The 23049-nt window shown below is 41.0% G+C and overlaps 1 protein-coding gene across 4 annotated transcripts in view; it reads right to left on the reverse strand.

Moving 5' to 3' along the window:
* The window catches only part of DOCK5 (dedicator of cytokinesis 5), an 86223-nt gene that overhangs the window by 42226 nt on the left and 20948 nt on the right, over positions 1 to 23049 (reverse strand). For 3 of the 4 annotated variants that reach the window (XR_012621041.1, XM_074807923.1, XM_074807925.1), the window contains exons 3-21: positions 19499 to 19539; positions 18413 to 18468; positions 17454 to 17550; positions 13509 to 13657; positions 12517 to 12652; positions 12213 to 12370; positions 11420 to 11501; positions 10541 to 10670; positions 9761 to 9833; positions 8072 to 8214; positions 7235 to 7360; positions 6550 to 6674; positions 6081 to 6179; positions 5856 to 5928; positions 4893 to 4996; positions 4074 to 4266; positions 2603 to 2700; positions 1559 to 1648; positions 345 to 445 (exon numbers count right to left, since the gene is read on the reverse strand). Coding sequence is in view for 3 of the 4 variants with exons in the window: in XM_074807923.1 (XP_074664024.1) it covers positions 345 to 445; positions 1559 to 1648; positions 2603 to 2700; positions 4074 to 4266; positions 4893 to 4996; positions 5856 to 5928; positions 6081 to 6179; positions 6550 to 6674; positions 7235 to 7360; positions 8072 to 8214; positions 9761 to 9833; positions 10541 to 10670; positions 11420 to 11501; positions 12213 to 12370; positions 12517 to 12652; positions 13509 to 13657; positions 17454 to 17550; positions 18413 to 18468; positions 19499 to 19539 (2074 nt within the window). In the remaining variant the exon portion in view is untranslated. Of the gene's footprint in view, positions 1 to 344; positions 446 to 1558; positions 1649 to 2602; positions 2701 to 4073; positions 4267 to 4892; positions 4997 to 5855; positions 5929 to 6080; positions 6180 to 6549; positions 6675 to 7234; positions 7361 to 8071; positions 8215 to 9760; positions 9834 to 10540; positions 10671 to 11419; positions 11502 to 12212; positions 12371 to 12516; positions 12653 to 13508; positions 13658 to 17453; positions 17551 to 17681; positions 18175 to 18412; positions 18469 to 19498; positions 19540 to 23049 lie in introns of those variants that run through there. The other variant, XM_074807924.1, reaches the window with a different exon arrangement.

Consider the following 23049-nt stretch of genomic DNA (forward strand, 5'->3'; position numbering starts at 1 on the left):
CTCATCAAACCCATTTTCTGTAGGAAATCAATATGTAAAAACATGAAGATGTTTTTACAACACAAACACCCACACACAGAGGACTACAGGTCAAAAGAGAATCACACAGTCTCATAGATGATTCTCCATGACAGCAGTGTCTTTTCTATATAGAAAAAATTCTTTAAACAAACTTTTTACAGGGTAAAGGAGTAATTACAGGGTTTCTTTCTCTCCTGAAAGCAGAGAAGAATCAGGCAGAACACTCTTGTCTGGTCTATGCTGCCTTTATCACACTGGTGTAGTTTACTGAAAGGATCAGCGAGACGCCGTCTGACCAACAGCCCGTGGTGACCAATACTTACACGTACGCCAGGGTCGCACTGAAGTGCTTGTAAATATAAGTTTCAAGTACAGGGTTGAAATGCTGAAACTTGATGTCTCCGATCAAAGAAATAATAAATACCTGCCAAAAATTCAAAAGGAAACAGATGTACAGAGCTGTACAACCTCTAACTAACTCGAACGGAACTCAGTCTCTAATTGCATGTCATTTATTTTGCTGGGTCATATTTTTGTTTGGTTTTCTAATAGCATCAATGCTAGTGTTATTCATATTCTAACAGTGACTAAATACCGTGGGGTGCACAGCCACCTCATTGCTCAGAGGGAAGGTAGGTCATCGCAGCATTTGGATAGAAAATCTTAAGAGATAAAAGGGAGCTACTTCTCAAAGCAGCAGCAGTGATACAGGAAACAGCACTAATCACAGTCTTTATGTGACACTGTCATAGCACAGGTTACACAGGCATAGAGCTGCTGAAGGCTGTTTTTCAAAGCTAAAAAATGACACTTTTCAAGCTAGAACCTGAGATTCTGATGATTTATACTCACAGCAAACATTCAGGCCTGTTCCTACAGCGACCTGTAGGACATTCTGTCCTCCTATATTCACTCCTCCGACCAGTGTCAGCTGGGTACATCTGACTTCTTATTTCTTCCTGAACTGCCAAGTAGGTATTTGTGGATCGGCACGAAGCACACAGCCTTGTTACTGCACTGCTCACCAAAGCCAGAGCCTTTCACACAAATACTAAGCAGGCTCTCCAAAGAAGCAGAAAACTCCTTGTGAACTCTTTTACTCATTACAATCCTTCCGTAAGGGTTCAGAGGAGCAGCTGTCCCTACTGCCTAAGTACTGGGCTAGGATTTAGGGTGCACAGGTTCCACTCCCACCACAGCCACAAATCCTCCACCACCATGACCCTGAACTAATCATTTCACTTTGTGCTTCAGCTAGATAATACAGCTTTTCTCTTCTGTAAACTGCCTTAATGTAAGAAGTTATCTAAAGAAATTACTATAAATTATTTAACATTTATCACTGTTCTCACTGTGGTTACTAAAAAGCTCAATGTGTATCTCAGTCCTAGCTCCTGAAAATGCCTGAAGAAGTGTTTAAACATAATTTATTTCTCAGAGCAAAATACCAACCACTCATCGAAAGGAAGCACCAGGAACAGACTGAAAACGTGGCTGAAAAAGAACACTCTAAATTCACAAAAGAAGACTCACTCACCAGTGCATCAAACACAAGGAAGTCGTAGGTTTCATTTTCTGACATTTCCATCATTATATTGAAAAGTGCATCAAGGGTGTCTTGCAAAAACTAGAGGGGAAAAAGAACAGTAAAAGGGTGGGAAGAGACGACTACTTCTGGACTCCTGCACGAGATCCTGCTCTTTTGGATCACTTCTGCCTCTGCAGACTAGCCCAGCTGAACTGTAAAAGCTGTCCATGAAAGAACATTTTAAAAAGGATCTTAGTCCTCTATTCATTCACATGCTTGTCACAATCATCACGCTATTCTCCCTCACTACAGCAAAGAGGTTCTTTGCTTATCAGCTCCGAATGGCCTCCCTTTTCTGTTCTATTGCCTTTTTATCTAGCAAGAGACCTACCGAATACACTTAATTCTGTCCATATCGTTTAAGCTTGCACTGGGCCAAATCAACCACATACACCGTACTAAGGCATGACATTTTACATCAAGACTGGTCTGCAATGACACAGCAATTACTGCAGCAGTTGTTCAGCCGTTAAGTAAATCCATGACCTTGCATAACGCCAGAAGATCCACGCTTGGAACCACAGTAGTCTTACCTACTAAATCCTCCAGCAGATAATTTTCTGTGGCATTTCTCCACATTTCAGGTCTGCTGCCCATGGTACTCTGACTATAAGCTCTTTGGGCCTTCTCTGCACTCTGTTCCTAGACCCACAGCAAGTCCCTGTTCACAAAGGAGGCCCAGAGCCACTACTGAAAATTAAAAGTTAGGCTTTGAACGTAGCTTCTATTTCATAAGGATACAGGGGGAAATAAAGTCACCACTATCTCCCTGGTGCTGGCAACATTTAACTTCTGTAGTTCTGGTGAATTCCACTCATGAGAGCTCCTAGGGCAAAGTATATCTTTTGCTCTCCTGTTGCTGGGCAGCTAGAACAGCTCTCCTAGCCTATACAGAGAGCTTTTGGGTACAACCCAGTTACAACGCTCCAAGGTCATCCTCAAGCACATACATAAGTGTCTGCATAACAAGGAGATTCAAGTCTCTATGCATACCTTGACAATTTCTCCTCCTTCCACCTCCATGAGCTTCCTTAGGTTGTGAGCTATGTTCTGAGAGTTAGAACGCCAGTTCAACAAACCCAGCAGGTCAACTAGCAAGGACAGAACATCAGCAATTAGAAACAGATTACAACAACACAGCTGACTTAACGGCCACAGAACAATACAGAACAAGCACTAGAGGTTATTTTTAGAATCAGCTTACAAGGAAAAGTCACACTGATGTACAGATTACCACCTTGAGATGGTTCCTTTGTCTTGGCAAGGAAGTTAATTTTGGTGTAATTTGATAACGTAAGGTAGACAATTTTGTAGGCTTCTGTTTCACTCAAGAGAAGGCATCTCAAGCTAGGAATTTTATGTTGTGCATGACTTCTTACTAACGCTTGTGTTTACTTTAGAGCAGCCTCTTGGAGATGGTTCTTAAAGTTAAAATTGAAACCTCTTGTATAAATGACATTAAGCTGCAGAGCTATTTGTCACAGTTCTGGGACACCCCAGGACCTCAGGTTTCATCACAAACTACAGTTGTAGGAGTCTGGCAGGTTTCACACACATCTTCCGTGTTAATGAAATAGGTACAGATCATCTCTGTTGTGAAACTAAATTAATTTACTACCTTCAGATGTAAGAATACATTTGAAACTTAACAGCCTTGACCAAGAATGCCACATTCAGAGACAGAGGTAACATGTGGGAGGGCAGAAAGATGCAAACGGGCTCGGCCTGCACATCAGACAGGAGAATGGAAGTCAGATCCAGCCCTCATGTGCATGGATGTGTCAGTGTGGCATTTAACTTCAGCTAACTGGCCAAGCTCGACCTGCGGGCAGAACAGTTCAGGCTCATCTCCCAGCAGCTACACCTCGCTGGAGCCACAGCTGGTGCCATTTTCAGATGCTTCTTTCCCAAAGTCAGAGAGTAGGTTATACCAAGAGCCTTCCAGAGCTACTGGAAATCTCACATCATTTACCAGCATGTACTGTACTCATTCTCACATATACATCATTCTTCATTTTGACCACTTTGCCAGCACGCAGTGCAGAGTTAATGCATAACAGCATCCTGAAGAGTTCAAGTTCTAATTACTACATTCTTAACAGGCAGAGGAAAGAAGATAATTAACCTTAAACATTTATCATTCTGAAAACACATATACACTGTCACTGATGGGTGCCATTTCTATACATGCCAACAAACCTGTTCAATTTAACATTGGTAGTTTGGATAAAATATTCATGCGACATGGTCTTTAGTGGCTGCGTAAACATCTTTGTAGCTTGTACTGGCAACATGATGCCAACAATGCTGGGATCAGGCTGCCACTGACATCTGAAACAGCAAGATTAAAGCTAAAGCACCTTGCCTACACTTGCTGCAACGCCAAAAGATTTGCTTAAAGAAAGTGCCCTCTCTACTTCAAATATACAGCGTGATACAGCTAGGCTGCTAATGCCAGACCTACCGTTCTGGGTGAGTTTGGTGGAGCAGATCAAAGTGGCAATCTGGAAGCTGTCTTTTGTACTATCTTTAGTGGGTGTGAAGTTGGCTAGGTGGTGCAGATTTTTCCCCGATGGGGCCTCCTTCTCCTCTATCTCCGTTTTGGTACAAGGAAGAGTTAAGTAGCATTTAGCATCTTCCATTTTCTTGTTATCACCCTGTTGGTTGAACACAGCAAAGACAAGGGTTATCCTGGGCTGAGCACACCTCATCTGGCCTCTCGCAGTTCTCATCTGCCGACACACTTCAACACAGTCACAGCCAGAGAGGGATTTAAACACCTTTTCATGTCTACAGTTGTTAACTCACTTTGTCTGTTTGGGCCTCTAACTTTAGGGAACAGAAGTTGCCCATACTGCCAACGAACTAAGCTCTTTTCAGAATGATTCAAGCCACAGAGTTTAGGAGGATTTGCCCCCACGTCTCACTTCACAGTTTTCTACTGCAATACATTAACTTTTCCTCTTACTGTGAAAGGCACCATCTCTCTCTCCCCATCACACACTGATCCTCCAAAGCAGGTAGGCACCAGGCCTGTTTGTTGCACGCTAAGTGGATGATGTTAGACAAAAAATGTTCTATACACATACACACAAGGATTTGTGTACTTGCAGTCAGAAAACCCATCAGTGAAAGCAGAGCCGAGGGACTTCTGCCCTATTATCCTAGAAAAATTGTTAAAAATCTCTGCAATTATGATGTTTACATTTTGAGGAAAAAAGTCAGCCAAGAGAGTTGTTTTGATTAGTTAAACAAAGGTGAAGACTGCAAATGCCCCAGCTACCTTATAAACAATCAAATTGTGTTTGCCATCTTGCAGTGTTGTTCCATCTGCGTTCATCAACTTCACAAAGCCCATGCCAAAAGCTCTCTCAGACTTATCCCTAGCTGCAAACAGAAAGAAAAATCTTCATTAGGAATTGTCTTATTTATGCCCATAGTATCCATAATACAGTTCTCTAACTACATGCAGCTTCTTCTGTATTTAATAGCATCACACGGTAACGTGATGGAGCCAGCAAACGTTGTGATCCACAGCAGAAAGCGCTCTCTCTCTTTCCCTCTCATCAAAAGGCACTTAGCAGGTATCTGCAACTACACGGAAAAACACCCTCTCTGAAGCATCTTTTGCCACTCAATTTTAGGGGTTAATTGTGCTGCTAGATGGACATATATAATTGTAGAGATATTTTGGTTGGGATTTTGCAAATCTGCTTGTGAGGTATGGCTGTGGGACTGCATCACTGCATCTCCCAGGTACCTTAAGACAATTTTTTTGAGAGCCCTCCAAGGACTTAGTCTCACATTATTGCTCTTGTTTCAGGGCTCTGAAGTCATTTGATGAAACTTCTGGCTCCAACTTTCTCATTAGCCTTTCGTTAACCTAATTAGAAATCCTCCTGTAGGAAGACCATTAGAAGTCCACCAGGCCTTGCATTGAATTTTGTGAAGGTCCTGAAATAAAAATAACACCATACACTGAGAAGCCAAAGCAGCAATAAGCACTGACAGTTGTCTTTCAGTGGGGCTAACATGTTGCTCCCTATCTAATTTCAGTTTTAGAACAAAACCAGCACCAAAAAACCTTTTTTAAGGCTGTAAAAAGTCTGAATTATTTTTCTGTACTTGCAAGAAAATCCACCACACTGGAAATAAGTAGAAATGTAAGCGCTACACTTTTGGTGGATGCTGAGAAAATCTCAATGAGAGCAGGAAGAGTAAGTACTCCTCCTTCTCTGATACTTACATTCCTGTGATGACCGATGACGGAAAGTGAATCTTAAATGGCAACGACTGACTTCTTCTATTGCAATGGACACCTGCACAGGATAATGCAATGAAAACTGCAGCACCAGCATTCTCCATCGCCAGCCGATTTACAAGAGATTCTGTTACTGATGCACCCACCGATTTTTAAAGTAGTTCCATTTTCCACACAAAGAAAGCAAGACTGTAAATTACACACTCCTACCTTTACAGTTTCATACCAGCAAGGCTGCTTGACTTGATAATAAACAACAGACTTATATTCGGAGACACCTTCATAACCGGCACCAGGATGGATAGCTTTCTTTGGACAAAAAGACAAGGGCAGGGGGGGAAAAGAAAAGGTAAGGTCCAGAATGAAAGCAAGAAGTGTCTTGGGTCAGAAATTTTCAGAGCATGTAACTGTCAGTTACTCAAAGCCTACGCTTCACAGTCAAGGGAACTCAGTGCATGTCACCTCTTTGAAAGTTTTACAAAATCTTTAAAGATTTGCTCACATAAATTAAAAAAAATAAATCAGTGAGTTTTTAAATTTGGTCACTGAGATCACCTATAACATCTCTTGCTCATTATCACACAGTTCTTGCATACAGTTGGTACATCTGATCCCAGGGACCGGAGCTATCACCCAGCGAACACAGCACCCTTGTGACCCCCTGCAAAAGCCATCATACCTCTTGGAGATTGCCATCTTCATCATGTACAGACATGGTGACTTCTACATTCTTGGGAGTCTTCTTCTTCCCCTTGTCAAACTCCCCTTGTATCAGGGTGACGTAAATATCATTTCGAACATCACCTAAAATTCATAGCACTCAATGAGTTTTTTCCTCACACAGACAGTTTTACAGTTAACATTTAACATCCTTGTGTACCATGTTATCCTTATCATCTTCTTAGCCTTTACTGATATCAGCTAATTAATGACACCCAACATCACACTATTTCATCTGCATCTCAAATTATACAAAATCTTTTAAAATGTACCACTCTTGTTTTTACAAACCTCTGCCTTTATGTAAATTTTTTTAATGTAATGAGCCCTATAGGGCTAAATCCACTCTAAATGGATTAAATAGAGAAGGGTCAAACCTATATGTAACACAAATGTCTCTCTGACTAAACTGAAATCTTCCAAAAAGTACACACACTATCATTTTTCAGTATAAGAAAGGAAGCTCATGTTTTCACTTCTTTGACCAAAAAAAAAAAAAAAAAAAAATCAGTTCGAAATTTCAAGAAAAATGAAAACAAGTTTTCGGATAGTTTTAAAATAAATCTGTTCATAGCAGAAATTCTAGAATTTCAGCTCAGCTGTCTCTTTCACTCCACGGAAGTGTAAAGGCATATGGGACCTACCAGGAAGGATTATCTCAGGGAATCCCATCTTGCGAGCCACAGCAGTTGATCTGTCTACAAGGTGGGAAAAATCCTTCTGAACCTGCGCTAGATCGCCAGGAAGCAGTTTCAGGGAGACCCAAAGACCTAAGAAAAGAAAGGTAGCACTTGTTTACGGAAAAAAAAAAAAGTATGAAAACAGGAAATTTAAGCCTATGCTTAACAGAAAACTATTTCTTCATGTGATCTCCACGCAACAGTGCCTTACATATCCCAAGCTGATCCTCACTTGCCCAGTCGTCCTTGTCCCTAATGCTGAATAAGGCAGAATCACAGAATCATCTAGGTTGAAAGGGACCTTGAAGATCATCTAGTCCAACCGTTAAAAGGTCTTACTGGGCAAGTAGATTCTCTGAAGTAAAATACAAACTTTCTGAGATGAATCTGCTAGCGTATCTGACTAAAGGCCAAACACACAAGCAAGAGCAGAAGAACCTGGAATAAGGCAGTTTAAACCCAAAGCCATTTAGAATACGCAATCAGCCGTGTTCACTTAAAAACAGTTTATGTCCATATAGAGAGTTTTACCTTAAAAATATTACATTACTAGAAAATGAGTTAGCAGCTAGAGAAGCTCTTTTCACACAAGAACAGCTCCTGGTTTTATCTTTTTTTTTAGTTCCCAATGCGCTGGGGTGACAACCATTACAAAGACCATACGTTTGGCTCAGGGAAGGTAGCAAACTCCAGGAAGCCTTGATCTCTGGACTCTCACAAGCCATTTATTTTCCTTCGTAAGCAAGGGGAACCCTTCCCCGCACCAGGTTTTTACATGAGCTTCTCACCCAACTGCTGTACCTTGCCCTTTATGATTCACTTCCTTTGCAGCGATGACTTTGTTGAAGACAGAAGTGAGGGGCTCATTTTCTCCGATCACATGGGAAGTTATCAGTGGGGACATGATTAGCTGTCGCTGTCTGATGTATGTTTCCATGGCAATCCTGAGAAGGACAACAATAGAGACTGGGAAGCAGACTAACATCAGACATGTGCTCTGCAAGAGGAGGGCTGGCTGACAGCTGACTGTTTTCCAAAGAAATATATTTTTTTAAAGGATTCCATGGGAATTTTTTTTTTTTTCTTCTCAACCTGGACAAACCCAATGGAAATACATTTAAACTCTTACACTAGGAAATACATCACAGTGCTAGCTCAGGCTTAGGATAAGTAACACTGACCTAAAGGCTCCACGACTCTATTTGTGTCATACTGAAATAAGAGCCCTCAGGACAACCATAAACGTAGCCAGCTCTGCTTTGTTCTTGCTCTCCATCCACAGGCTGCCCTGCAGACCTGCGAGAACAAGCCCAGCTATGGGCCACCACGCAGGAACAGCTCAGCACGGAGCCTTGCGCTCCCATAAGAGCTGAGCCCTGTCTTCAGGTGTGCCTCAAAGTTGGCCCTAAGAGACTATGTAGATTAAATAGTTATAAATTAACGTAACCAACAACTACTGTGAGGCCACACAAGTGATGAACATCTCCCTAGTCACAAACACGTCTACTGAGCTTTGGATCTCAAATCTGACTTCACTCCTGTCCCCACACCATCAACAATGAACCAAAGCATTTACAAAATGATGTCCTCACAGGTTCCCCATGCTGATAGAGATGTCCAGATTTGGATCTAAACTCAGCCTCATCAGAACAGAAGAAAGACGGAAAAAAGAAAAAAAGACCGACATTACTCTGCAAAGACATCCTTCTTTCCAGCCTTTCAGGCCCTGAAAGGGTAAGGGGGAAAAAAAAAAAAAACCAAAAAACAACAAACCCACACAATCTCCCCCAAAAATACCTTATAATAACATATGGCTACACCAAATGGATTGCTGTATTTAGGACTGTAACAACACGGCTGAGTCTACCCAAACAAGCCTCGTTTTAGTTATTTTAATGTGCTGAAAAAGTGAGCAATCAGAGAGCAGGCAGAACACACAAGTCTAACCAGCAATACAGAAATGCAAAACACAGTCGGGCTTTCTTTCCCCGAAGGAGGGAAAAATCCCTTTCCTATTGCCCTCTGACTCACCCTTCCCGGGTACTGGGGAGTTAAGAGGCAGACAATGCACAGGGACCACGAGTAGTGACAAGGAGGAGTTGTGTTCTCTGTGCTCAGGTGTTTCTGAAAATCTTGCCTCCCAACCCCCTCATACTTTTGAAGGTCACATCCCCCAGACCCCACGATGTTATTTCACACTCTGCTCTTCTTTCTTACCTCAGACGATACGGGTACCCAGCAATTTTAGCTGCGTTGCCAAAACTCCCCAAGCAATTTAGCCTATCATACAGACATGTAAATCAAGGGGAACAAAAGCTTCAGAGGACTGACAAAAATCTTTTCCTTCAAAGAGCTGACTACTGCCATAAGCTAATCTATTTGTAGAGACCTTGGTACACTGCCAGGCTCCCATACAAATCTGTCCTTCTCCAAAGGACAACTGCTTTAAATAAGCCAGATATGTGATGAACACTGAAGTCCAGTACTTACTGCTGAAATGGAATAAAATGTTGCTTTTCTTCATCGTCCACCTTTCCGTGTATGATATCAGTTATGTCCATCACTGCAACAACACAAGTTCATCACATAGGTTTGCCAAGTTGCTAAAGAATACAGAGAGAGCTTTCTCCTATCAGAATGGAAACAGCAGTTGCTTATTTTGGCCCAGTGCCACTCATGACAGCAACAGAGAGCACCCCTCTCATTTTAACTTTTTAAAAAGCACCTTCTCATTGATGCATAAGTCAGCCTATGACAGTGAAGGTGAATATACTCTCTGATATAAACCAGATGGGACTCCGGCATTTCAAAGCAAAGAAATTACAGTTAGATTCCAAATGCTGACTATTTTGAAATTGTTTTCCACCACGAATTTCCAGCAAGTCTCTTCACAAGAGATCACAGGAACTGAACAGGAATTGGATGTCTCATTCACCAAGGCTCCTTTAAAATCTCCAGCTTTATCCCATCAGTCACGAGGAGCAATCCCTTTTTGATAAAGATCTGAAAAGTCTACTGCACTGATGGCAGTGTGTTATCTTTTCAGGGGGGGCACAAACCAAAAAGTGAACAGGACCAGAACTTCATCTTCACACAGACCTTTCACTAAAAGGTCTCAGAGGGGCACTATATGCAGCTCAGTATCAGCATCTCCATTTTGAAGCCAGAGCTGCTGACACTATGAGGTCAGCAGGCTTTGCTGACGGACTCCTGGCCGCTGTCCCAGCCGCTGGGCCATGCCATTTTCTCCACTGATGGGATCTGTCGTACCTGCCACACCAAAGGGCCTCCGGAGTCCACAGGTATGTTTCTTCCCATCTTTCAGCTCCATATGCCCCACCCTCACAATCTGACACACCAAGCTGATTTTCGGTCTGATCAAGTCAGAACTGCTTAAATCCTAGAAATTATTTAAAATAAAGTTATATCAATCTACTTTATGAATGGAAAAGGACAGAGAGAATAAGGTTTTTTGTTAGACTGTACACATATATAAAAGGAAATTATTTTTTTAAGAAGTAAAACAAGTACCCTTCAAGCCTGAGGGAAGAAAAAAACCATACTACAAAAACACTAGCAATTTCCACACAGCAATTTCTAAACATCCCATTACTCTTTGATAACACACCCCAGCAACAGTAGTGAAAGGAGAGTTAAGTGATGTTAACTGCCAAAATAGTAGGTCCTGATGACAAAGCAGTTAGCTTGTGCCACCTTTGCTACTGGTCAGAAGTTATTCCCCTCATGTGCAATTCTTCCATTAACATCTTGTTGCAAAGAAGAAGAGGAGGATCAGCAAAGCAATGGACAACAACCAACTATGATCTCAAGCCTAGATTTTCGGTACACTTAGGCTCCAACAGAGAAGTGCTTAATAGGATTTTCAGAAATGCACAGGTAAGCAACACCCACTGACAGTACTTTCCAAAGTAATACTTTACTACTGCTTCGGACTGACATATTGAAAAAAGTACTTTACAGAGCATTCCTCTGAGGCTGCCTGTAAGATCTTAAGTATCCATGAAAACACCCCAAAATGCCACATGATCCCTCTCTGTTGGGTGGGAGGACAAGAGAAGGAAAGAACCCAAAACTCAGATGTTTGCAGTGTGGGGGAAGAATTTCCAGGATGTAAATACAATAACTTACAGTAAACACTGCTTGAAGGTTATTTAGTTTCTCAATTTCTTTAGGCATCCCATTACTGCCCCAACGGACCAGGTAATTTTCACTGCAAATAAAAGAAGGAAAAAAGATATTAAATAAATCAACACCTGACATTCCCATTCCCTGGGCAAAAGCTGAAAAATATTTTGATCTTTTAGGAATATTTGAAAAATTCTGCCGAAATCTTCTATCCCAAAGTGATTCTGAAGTGACTCATTTCAGAGAAGGCAGAAGGCAGGCACGATGTCGATGGGCACTCTCAGTTACTCCCCTACAGAACTCTGATTCCACGTCCACACCTGATAACTTCAATGATGGAGACAGAGGGTGCCTGACACGTACATGCTTCCTTGATAAAGTTCTTCATATCTTCTCCTACCAGTACCAGATGCCCAACGCTTAGGTGTGAACTTGTACTGACTTGACAGCAAACATCATGCATATACATGATTTAACAGGAAGCAATTAATCAAATGCATCAAGGCTAGTGGCAACAGTAGGGAAACTTAGGAACATAAAGAGACAATCTGGGATTTTGACTAATGTATCACAGAAATGCCCAGCTTTAAGAAGGGGAGTGCATGGGCTCAGTGCATGGGCTTGACTTCCCATCTCATCTGAAATTAAATACCCCCCTTCCAAATCACTACTGAGGCAGCAACCAACAGAACAGAACAACTCATCTGCTGGATCTTCCCTTCTAAGCTCTGCCAGCTTCTTTAGAATGACCACTCTGACGGCTAAATTGTTCATGCCCCTACAAAAAAACTCCTACCTGATGAATTTAGAGAGATCGGGATCATAGAGGCTCATTAACAGCTCTGCATCTTCTCCAATATTGCAGACAAAATTCTTGAAGTTTACATACAGGCTGTACGTATGTGTTGTGTTGAATATTGGCTGCCCTCGGAGGTCCAAATTCTGTTGCAGGGACTGCAAAGAAGGAGAAAACTCCCATTAAAAACAAACACAGAAGAGCAGTTCTGCTGCCAAAGTAGCACAATATCCTTAAGAGGAATGCACAGATACAGTGGGTACTAGTTACTTGAAGAGGAAAAAGCCAGCGACACGAGATGTACCTTCTCTTCCTGGATTCTTTCCTCAATTCTTTTGGAGGCAGTTTCATGGGACTTGAAGAGAGAGATTGTGCTGGTTTCATCTGGGTCCAAGATGTTCCCATTGTCATCTCGTACAACCAGGTCCAAACCTAGAATCCTAAATAGCATGCAAGTCAGGAGAACGAAAGAAGCAACACAATATTTAAGAAGCAAAGGGGACTGAATGAGCACAAACCACAGATCAAACTGTGGACTGCACTAGGCAGCCAGTGCACACCAACTCCATTCCTTGTAATAATCACATTGCTGTTTTCCTGTCCTGAAATACTTATCTCTCACCCCTCATTTTCCCATTAAAGGGAAAAATAATTAGTCACGTAACTTAATTCTAAGATGACATCTTCTTTGTTCTCGCTTAAAGGTTGTGCTTTTTTTTTTTTTTTTTTTAAAGAAAGGTATGTATATCTATCAGGCTTATGGATTATGGCTAATTATTATTCTTTGCCATAAGCTTTCTTCTTAATTGACTGTTTGACCTGAATCAAGTCTGACAGGCAGATAAATGAGTTCTGGAGGCAATCCTTGCTCCGTACAAACCAATGAAAGGTGGAGTTTTGGTGTATAGAATCATATTACTCAGTTGCTGATAAAGCAGCTTAGTTCATAACTGGCAGCCAAATCCTGGCTCCAGCTAGTCAGGCACAAATTGTGCTCCACGGGAAATACAATCATGTGCCAGCATTTCTGCAGAATTAAGACAGGTAATGTTTCCTGCCAAGCCAAAGAGATTGCTGGCATATGAAGAACCAACTGCTGCATGCCCACCTGCCAGGCTAGTCACATTCTGATGGAGACTGAAAGCTGTAATCATCCCCTTTCCAAGGAAAAACATAAAGCCTAATTCAGTGCTCCCCTTGCGCGGCCGTTTACACCATTTTGTATTAACAGCCACCTACAGCCTTTACTGAGACTGGGGAGTCTGCTCTGCCTTCAAGACATAGTTTGGAGTTTACCTGTTGCCGTAGTCAATCTTAGCAGTGACTTTCTTCTTGAGCTCAGCTAGCTCATCTTTGGGAAGGGTCCCAGACAGGATCTGTGACCTCCATTCTATCAGGCTGTAAGTCATCTGTTGGACATGCCGAAACTGCGTCGTCTTGTTGTCCTACAGGAAAAAAGGGACAATTTTAAACTAGTGATAGCCTGAAAACAATGAGCTCAGTAAGCTTTCTGAAAGGTACTCAACTGAATCTACCATACTAGTTATATTTAACTAAAAATATCTCAAAGTAGCACTGTATGACACTACAGGATTAGACCCGCGGAACAAATTCTCCAGTACTCTGCACTGCCAAGGTTCAAGTGTCTCAAGATTCAGGGTCTTCACCATTTCCTCAGGACATTATTTCAGAAAAACCTCACCGACAAAAAATAGACTTCTGGTGTTTTCCAGCACTTAAACTGCTAAGATGGGTGCTTTTTATATACAGGACAGAGAGCTGACGTTAAGTGATCGCATCTGTGCTCCAGCAGATTGAGACAGGAACACCAACTTAATATACAAAGGCTCTTTCTCCTTACCTCTGCCGCTCTCAGAATGTGTGACATGGGACAAGTCATTTTTTATGCATGTTTCCCATTTGTTTTGCCTATTTAGACAGTAAGACTCTGAGGCAAACACTTTAGTTGCTTTTAAAAGTCTAAAGGTGATGCCAAAACAGAAATAGTAACGACAGATGATCAACACTGAAGCCCACATAGGCTTTTTCTCATGGCTGTTCCTCCTATAGCTTTCACCAGCCTGAAGAACTCTTCAGCCTCTTTGTTACATATAAAAAAGGCCTTTTGTCACCAGAATACAACACTGACAACATTAACAACATGGTTAATTGGAATCTCTGCCCTCACCACTGTTTACAGCATTAGCAACTATGTTTTAAAGCACTAAGCAAATTGAACCCATGGACTCATTTTCATGGCTCCCTGCTCTCTTACTCTGTCCCATCACACACTCAAAATCCATTACATTAAAAAAAAAAAACCAAAACAGCAACAAAACGCATCAATATCTAGGATATACTGCTTCCCTGCCAGTATTCATGTTATACTTCAAGGTTCATTTTCTAACCACTGGTAACTCACGCATGGCTTGTCATGTCCATGTGTGACCTCCAGACAAGAGTTTCATGGAAATCAGAGTAATTCTGTGGAAACACAATAATCTCTCTGGCTGGTGTCTATCAGCAAATAAGGCTAAAGATTATCTGCTCTTCAGGGCACTCATTTTTGTTTACATTTGTGCAGAACTTAATGCAACACAGTCTTGACTCATCCCACGCTTTTTAAGCACTACCCCAGCAGTAGTTGCTCAGAACTACTGAAACCACCATGCCAGAGGTTGTCCAAAAATGCAATAAAAATATCACGTCTGGATTCCCAGACACCATCTCCCCAATCTACCCAGGTACTTGCTCCAGTCTGCTGCAGTCACTGCATTTTCATCTCATGCAGCATCTGTAATGATAAAGCACTGACCGAACAGGACATCAAAACCTGCTCTGTGAAGAGTCTCCTCCTGCCACTTCTACTGTTATCTTTGATTAATGAAAATACTTCTCATGCTATTTACTGGTTCCTCCCTAATAAAATCAGTCACACACCTATACATCTCTTTCCTATAGTTTCAGGCTCCAAGGCTGATGCTGTAATTAAGAACTGGATCGCTATGTGGTAACCTGCCATATTTGTAGCAATATGTGTAAGTAATTAAGCCTTTAAAAGTGTCAGCTATACCAAATATACCATTCAAAAGGGAACCCAGGCCCCATCCTCTCTTCACCACTGCATATTGAGCCAGTTACTAGGCTGATTCCGACTTGCACTGAGCATCAAGTGCAGCTCATTTTCAGAGGAAAGTACCACAAATCAAAGGACATTAAACTTTAATCTACTCAGACAACATTTATGGTTATGCAGCTCCAAAATGACTGTCAAGAGGTTTTTGACTACATTTCACCCAACAGCTAGTGGGAACTGGGCAATGGTACACTGCTGGTCCATTCAGGCAGCAGCTGACCAGTGTCAGTTCTCTGGATCAAAGCCGTTAATGTTTAACTATGAAGCCCAACTGCTCCCACACAGCAGAAAGAGAGACTCATTTCAATTATTTCCCCATTCTGGTCTCTGCAAAGAACATGAATGATATAAACTACTCGTAATTTGCCCCCTGAGAACACAAATCTAAAGGGAGTTATAAATAGCCATCTTCCTTCTGATTTAAGCAAATGCAAAGGGGCTGACAGAGGCTAGATGAGTCTTTTAGTTCCTATACGGAAGATATTAGAGACATATTTAGCAAACAAAGAAAAAATGTGTTCTTAACTTGCGTAAAAATAATTGCAAAGAGAAGGCAACTTGTGTTAGCTTTCAGGGAAATACACAGCAGATCTCAATCTGACAGTTAGCTAAAGCTGAGTTATCTCTCCAGCTGTTTATATTAGCTAACTCCTACTAGCTAAAGGAAGTTAAAAACTTTCATCCATTTTTATATTTATTTTATAGTGGAGATATACCCACCAGTGCAATGCTTGCTGAAAAACACAGAAATTAAAGAAGTGAAATGAAATGTTGCCAAAGGAAAAAAAAACCCTGTATTTCCTTCTTCTCCTCAAATACCTCCTTCCTCCTTTAGCTTTTTTTTTTTTTTTCTTTTTATACATACTGCAGGGGAAAATAAAATAAACTCAAATCCATTTCAAACCACAACATTTTCCAAGACTATTTTAAGACTTATATTGGTTAAACACAGGAACATGAAAGATTTCTGCGCTTAAGAAAAATAGATTCTGAGGCTAGGATCCTAAAGTTATTCAGAAAAAAAAAAAAGCCAGGAACAAAACTCTCTTTTCACACAGTAATACCGTCACATACAGCTACTCATTAAATTAAGAGGGTGGAACAAATTCTTGTGGTTTCGTGGTGCACAAACAAAATGTACTTGTGGCCTGGTGAAATTTTCAATAGGAAAGCTTGCTCTGAGTAAACTGAAAGGTTAGAGCCAATTTAAAACCATTCTCTCATCTTAATTAAAGTCTCAGAGCACATACTACACAGGCTGAACTCACTACTAACCACAGAAAAATCAAGTTTGACTCTCTTTTATGTGCCTTAATAATCACCTTCAAAAGAAGGCAATTCATTGTGAACTGCAGTTGGGTTTCTTTGAGCAACAGCGCACCTACCTCAGCAAAACCACCAAATCCATGCGTTACCTTGGCTTCTGACTTGTCTAAAGTGACTATCACATGGTCAGGCTACTAAACAGATTTAGTAGACAGAGGTATCTCCCGCGTGCAACTGAAAACTAAATATATTATGTGACTTCTGACAAGTCAAATCCTCCCCCACCACACACAGCACTAGTTCTCTTCCCATCCTTTGTTTATCTTGCCTGTTTGAGCTTTAGGCACTCTGGGGTGAGGATCAACCATTCTATTAAGTACCTACAATACTTCTAGAAAAACAGAGTTCACACTTGCTAAAGGTTCTGTTAAAACACCACCATGGTTTCTCACCCAACAGAGATATACTGCGCTCATACAGGACAGACACACGACAGGCAAAGCAGGAACCCTTATTGCACTAGTGAACTGTGACTCACACGCACAGCCCCAACCAGCTGACTTGATGCTGAGTGTGACCTGTGCCAGTCAATGCTTCATCAGTGCTGCGTCATCACACAATTATTCAAGTACAGTGAACGCTGCGGCACGGACTAAACCACGGTTCTGTCTGTGATCACACGTCCCATTCAAGGGACTGCAGAAAACTTTTAGCTGCTCTCAAGATCAATTTTACAATAATTATAGTTTTATAATTCTGCATAATGTTCTAATAAAGTGCCCTGCAAAAAGCCCATCTGAGGTCATGTAATAAAATACCAACCACTGAAGAAAACTTACCACATATAACTTGTGCCAGATAACTGCCCACTCCCTCAGGGTAGAAGTGAGTTCTTGGCCAAGGGGCAACTCACTTGGAATCACTGTTTCATGTTGTCTGGAGAAAAAAAGGAGAAAATAGAAAAAAGGTGTTATACTCAAGATTAAAACTTAGTAGTAAAACATCTTTTTTTGATGAATATGTAAATAGAAATTTCAGAGGGCTTGATATTCACACAATTCACTCACACACGACGCCAAGATTCTTAAGTTGCTCAATTGGTTCTCCAACACATACATGCACATTCATTATCCATTTTTAATGCAAGCATGTTTCAAGTTTCTTTCAGTCTTGTTCTTCTCAATGGATCCATTCCAGAAACATGCTAAATACACAGAAATTAAGTTTGGAAGAATCACCACTTGCAATGGTAACTTGGCCACTGTTATTAAAAAAAAGAAAAAAAAAAAAAAAGAGAGAGAAAGTACTTTCTAAAGTCTCTTCCTTTGCAACTGCTGTTTTCCTCTCACTATAACGATCACAGAATCAGCTCTAAGAAACAAATGAGGAGTCATTTCCTCAAATGTTTTCCAAGGCAGGAAGGAATTCACACTCCTGCTGGCTACTTGGCTGCGAGCAGGAGTGTGTTATGACTTGCAGGAGTCCCCAGAGGAGCTAAATGTAGCTCGATTGACCTGCCTCACTCCTAACTTCTCTAGCAGAGCTTTCTTATTTTCACAAATAGTATTCTCCTGCACCTATGCCTACAACTGTTTTGGTATGTACAATGCTCTGAAAAAAAGAAGTTAAGCAGCTCTAGAAGACTAGCACAGGTGGCATGCCCTGCTGCACACACTGACGGGAGCATTCATTACAACCACCACTACTTAAGTTGGGGTTTTGTTGTGCTTGTTTTCAAATGAAACAGCATTCCATTGTTTTTGCTACCAGAAGTACATCTCAAGAAGTGCCAACCTACCCCCGGTCCTTCACGATTGCCTCTTTTAAATGGATGTATGTTTCTGGGAAAATGCCCTGAAAATGAACACAGAAATAAAATAAATATATCACACCATAAGACATGACATGACAAAAATGCAGTCAACAGAAAGTAGGGGAAAGGGGTAAGAGCATGATCAGCAGAACAGTGACTGATGTTTCCTGTTTACCTGTAACAGAAATGTGTTAGGTCCACCAGTCCCAGTATCACAGGGAAAAATGACAGTAAGGAGCACCAGGCTGCATGCTTGAGCACTGTATTTGATATTAGCACCTCAGAGCAGTCAAGTCCTTGTTTCACTGCAATGACACTCTTCTTTCTGTATGAAATGCTGTAAACTCTTGGAAACTATCAGTCATACTCATTTGCCCTTGCTACGAAATATTCTTGGAGTCATTTGTCAAGTTGCCCTGGACCTGTGGTTCTCTAGAAGAGCTCACAACACATGACAGCATTTGTAGAAGTTCACCAGTCCCAAGTTTCCTTTATTTAAGAGAAACCTTCTAGGAGTACTGCAATTCTTTTCTATTTTCTTTTCACTCCTCTTTACGCCTGAAAAACGGAGACTGAGAGGGGTGTTACCACATGAGAGGTGCCAGGATTCCTATGGGAAACCAGATTTCCATGCAGTTTTCAGACTGGTTTCACAAACCTCAAGAAGTCTGGCTGAGATCCACACATGCATAATTTTTTGAATATTTTCCAAGTCAAATCAAAACTCTAATCTTACCATTACATATAACTAATGCTGGATGTGTACAGGTCCAAGACCACAATAATAAAGCAATAAGCTAGTGTATGCAGATATGCAACACTCAATTTTGCTAGTTCAAACTACATTAGGCATGCTCACAATGGAGGAGTACCCAGTTAATGGTTCTGAAACATTTAGCTCAAGGGCATTTATTTCTATCCCTGAGAAAAAGGACATATTGATCAGGAGACCTGCACAATATTAAGACAAGGAAAAACAGCAGAAGCATAGCAGATTACAGCACCGGATGGGGTCTGGCAAGGTGTAGAAAAAAAAATAATAATCAGAGTTACTGAAAAGTGAGGTCATACCTTCTTAGATTTATTTCGGAGTGTGTATCCTCGGTACCAGCCTATCAAAGGGAAATAAAAATATTTATATATTTATATTTATTTTTTTCCTGTCTACAGCAATTAAATATGCATTGTCATTCTCATCACATTTGTACAACATAATCTTGCTCATTTGAGATCTATTATTGTGAAGACACTCCTGCTCTGTTTGTAGGAGGCTCGGTTCCCAAGAGCAGGGCAGAGGGGTGTCTCTTCCTACCACGAACTGACACCCTCACTTCTACTCTGCCTGTCCCTTCAGGTTGCACTGACAGGGCTCGATGGAAAAGCAGGCGACTCCAGGCTAGACATCTGGAACGTGACAATCCTTGTTCCATAAAGCTTACAAGTTACACAGCACAGAAGCACTGCTACAATCACTGGACAGATGAGGCACAGACATGCACGCGGAACTACCAGCCCAAGGTCATACAGCATGGATAAAGAGAAGTATCTTCAAGTGTCCCAAGTCCAATTCCACTCCACCCCTTTAAAATTTTCTTTCCTATGAAGTGCATTTTCACCCAAATCATCTTATAGATTGTGTCTGAGTTCCACACTGTACAGGTTCTTTATTTTCTTCTATGACTCAGTTTAAAGCCTTCCTTCAAAGGAAGGCTAAAACAGAATGTTTTATTAGATAAGGCAAAAAAACCCGAACAACCCTGAACTGCCTGCCCTGGTACAGATATTGTTTCTTAATATTATCTTGACAAGATCTGGTAAAGTATAAGATACAAAGTAATAACTGTGATCCCCAAGACTCAGAAGCATATGTCACTCTCAGACGTACAATTCTTCTCTCTTCAGCACCTGGGGTTTGACCAGAATTTAGATTTCAAGGTCACTGAAATGCAAGCGTATGAAAAAAATGCTGCATTTTTTATGTCCTCAAGTGAGCCTTGCTTAATGAGCGGAGAGGAGAGAAGCACAGTGGTGGGCAAGTCACTCCCACTCTTCTTCCACCACCTCCAAACTGTGTGAGACAAAGGGGCTTTTCCTCTCCACCCTCACCATCGTCATTTGTCTCGGCTACGTAAGAGCTGTGCGTGACCAAGCACTCTTCCCACGGGGTGCCTGTTCTCTGCCACAAGCAACAGTTCCCATCCCCTTCAGTCCCCTGAAGTTACTGTACTGGAAATAACAAACTCAACATTGTAGAAGAACCTGCTCCGTTTGAAATGCTGATGTGCAGAGATAATGTCCCTCATATTGTTCTGGGATGCAAACCTGCACTTTCTCACTGACTCTTGGCCGCTAAAAACATCATTCCAAATGTCAGGACTCTGCGACCCCAACTCTCAATTAACCATGCTCCCAGAGCACCATTTTTTGACCCTTCTCCGAAGGTTCTACTTGCACCGAAACTGCAAACACTGACCCTACATCTTCGCAAACATGAAGGGTATAGATTATGCTCTATAATGCATGAATGATGCTCAGAGCTATCCAGACAGACAATATCACTGATCCTGGACAATTATATTTCAGCTGACTGGCAGAGGCAGCAGCATCAAGGAGGCAAAGGGATTGAAGGGAACAATCAGGCAAAGAAGAGAGGAGGGAAGGTTTTTGTTGCTTTTTTTTTTTTTTTTTCCTTTTTGGTTTTACCCCCGTATATTTCTATATTTAGCAAAGAAGGTTCCATGAAGAGCCATGGATCTGAGATTCCTCAACTATAAATTACAGTTTAGGGTGGCTTTTTTTGTTTTATGGGGTTTTTTTAGAGTGGTGGTGGTGTGTTTGGTCTTTTTTTTCTTCCCTTCTTTTAAGCACAGTTTTGTCCCATTTCTCTAGCAATGAGCAGCTGAATCAGCTTGACCACATAAACCCCAAAATTCCAGTAGTAAGTTAGGAGGAAAGAAGAAATTCCATTCCTTCCACAGGATGAAAATAAGATTATACATTGATCATGGACCAATGGATAAGGTACTGGATTAGGGATGAGAAGATTTAGGTTCTATTTTTATCTAAGTTGTAATTAATTGAATGGTCAAGTACAAGTTATTTAGGGTATGATACAAAGCTCATGGAACATAACAAGAATATTTTCCCCTTTATTTCAATTCCATTTGACACAGGCTCTCAGCCCTTCTATACCACAACTTCCTCATATTTAAAATGGCCTCTTGGCATTTAACACATTCCTGTAAAATATTTTGTAATCATTGCATAAAAGTATGTCGTATATTATTATGCAAAACTATTTCAGCAAGCATCTCATGCATTTTTTTCAGAATTCTGATCCAATTTTCAATAATCTTATCCATAATTTTAAAAGGAACAAAAGCTTTTGGCAATGGTCAATTATTACTTGATTTCTTCTTAAAAAAATCAACCAAATCTGTCTAAAGCTTCAGAGGAATGCTAGACTATTTAAGTGTTTCTCTTGACTATTTTCCCCAAGCAGAGATGTGTTAAATGAAGAAAGACTTTTCAGTTGAAGATGACACCGCAAATTTCACCTACTACAGCACTCTTCCAAACTGAAGTCTGATTAAGAACGCAAGGACAGCAGACTGAGTCTTGCAAAGAAATGCCATAAAGTTTGGGGTTTGGTTTTGTTTGGGTTTTTTTAAATGGAATACAGGTCCTCAATTTTACCTGTCATTAAAAGGATTTTATGCAGTATGGAAAGAATCGGAAAATCTAAGAAAAATTATTCAAATTACAATAGTTTAGACGATGAAAAGTTATGCACGGTGATGCAACCCCTAACCACAAGCTTTGTTCCTCTTCCACTGCAGCGTACCGCGTCTCGGCACCACAGCACACACCACTGCACCGGACTGAAATAAAACAAGGGATTGCTTCATTTACCTACAGTGAGGAAAGGTAAAAGACTGAAACTAGGAAGAAATTCAATGCAAATTTATTTTCACCAGGAGAAGAAACTGACTGGAAACCCGGTATGTGGGCACACATTCCTTTTAACCTCTTATTTTACTATTTCCCACAGCTTGCCTGAACGAATACATACTGCAGATTAGAAAAGATTCTCCTAAACAGAAACGTAACCTCCCCAGCTCACGACTCAAGGACAGATTCCCAGAGAGTAAGTAAATCCTGCACTGAAGCAGCCTTCAAAGTATTGGACGCAGCAAGTTTCCTTCTTTTCTTGGATTTTGCAGCGTATGCCCAGTCTTGACAATATTTGGCAAACAAAAGGATACATGCACACTGCTTATCTTATTATCAAGTGGAAAAAGTAATTTCGTACAAAGACCTCATGCCCTTCTGCAACCAGACAACCAAAGAAAGGAGGAAAAAAGCCCCTTGCTTTGCAGTTTACAAGTGTATCATGACCAAGACACCTAAACCAACAGAACCATGCTTTGCAGGGGGTATGTGTGTATTTGTTTTAAAGGGAAGGTAAGTCTAAGAAAATTGGTATCCTCCAGACCTGCAAGTATAATACACCACAGTGTTTCAAAGCATACTTGAAGCCCAACTGAGACATTTCAAAACTTATTTCAAATCAGTCTCAAAGTATAACTCGGAACATGCAAATTTAGACCCTATCTAGAGTG

Source organism: Strix aluco, chromosome 28 (assembly GCF_031877795.1).
Source record: "Strix aluco isolate bStrAlu1 chromosome 28, bStrAlu1.hap1, whole genome shotgun sequence".
Classification (NCBI taxonomy): domain Eukaryota; kingdom Metazoa; phylum Chordata; class Aves; order Strigiformes; family Strigidae; genus Strix; species Strix aluco.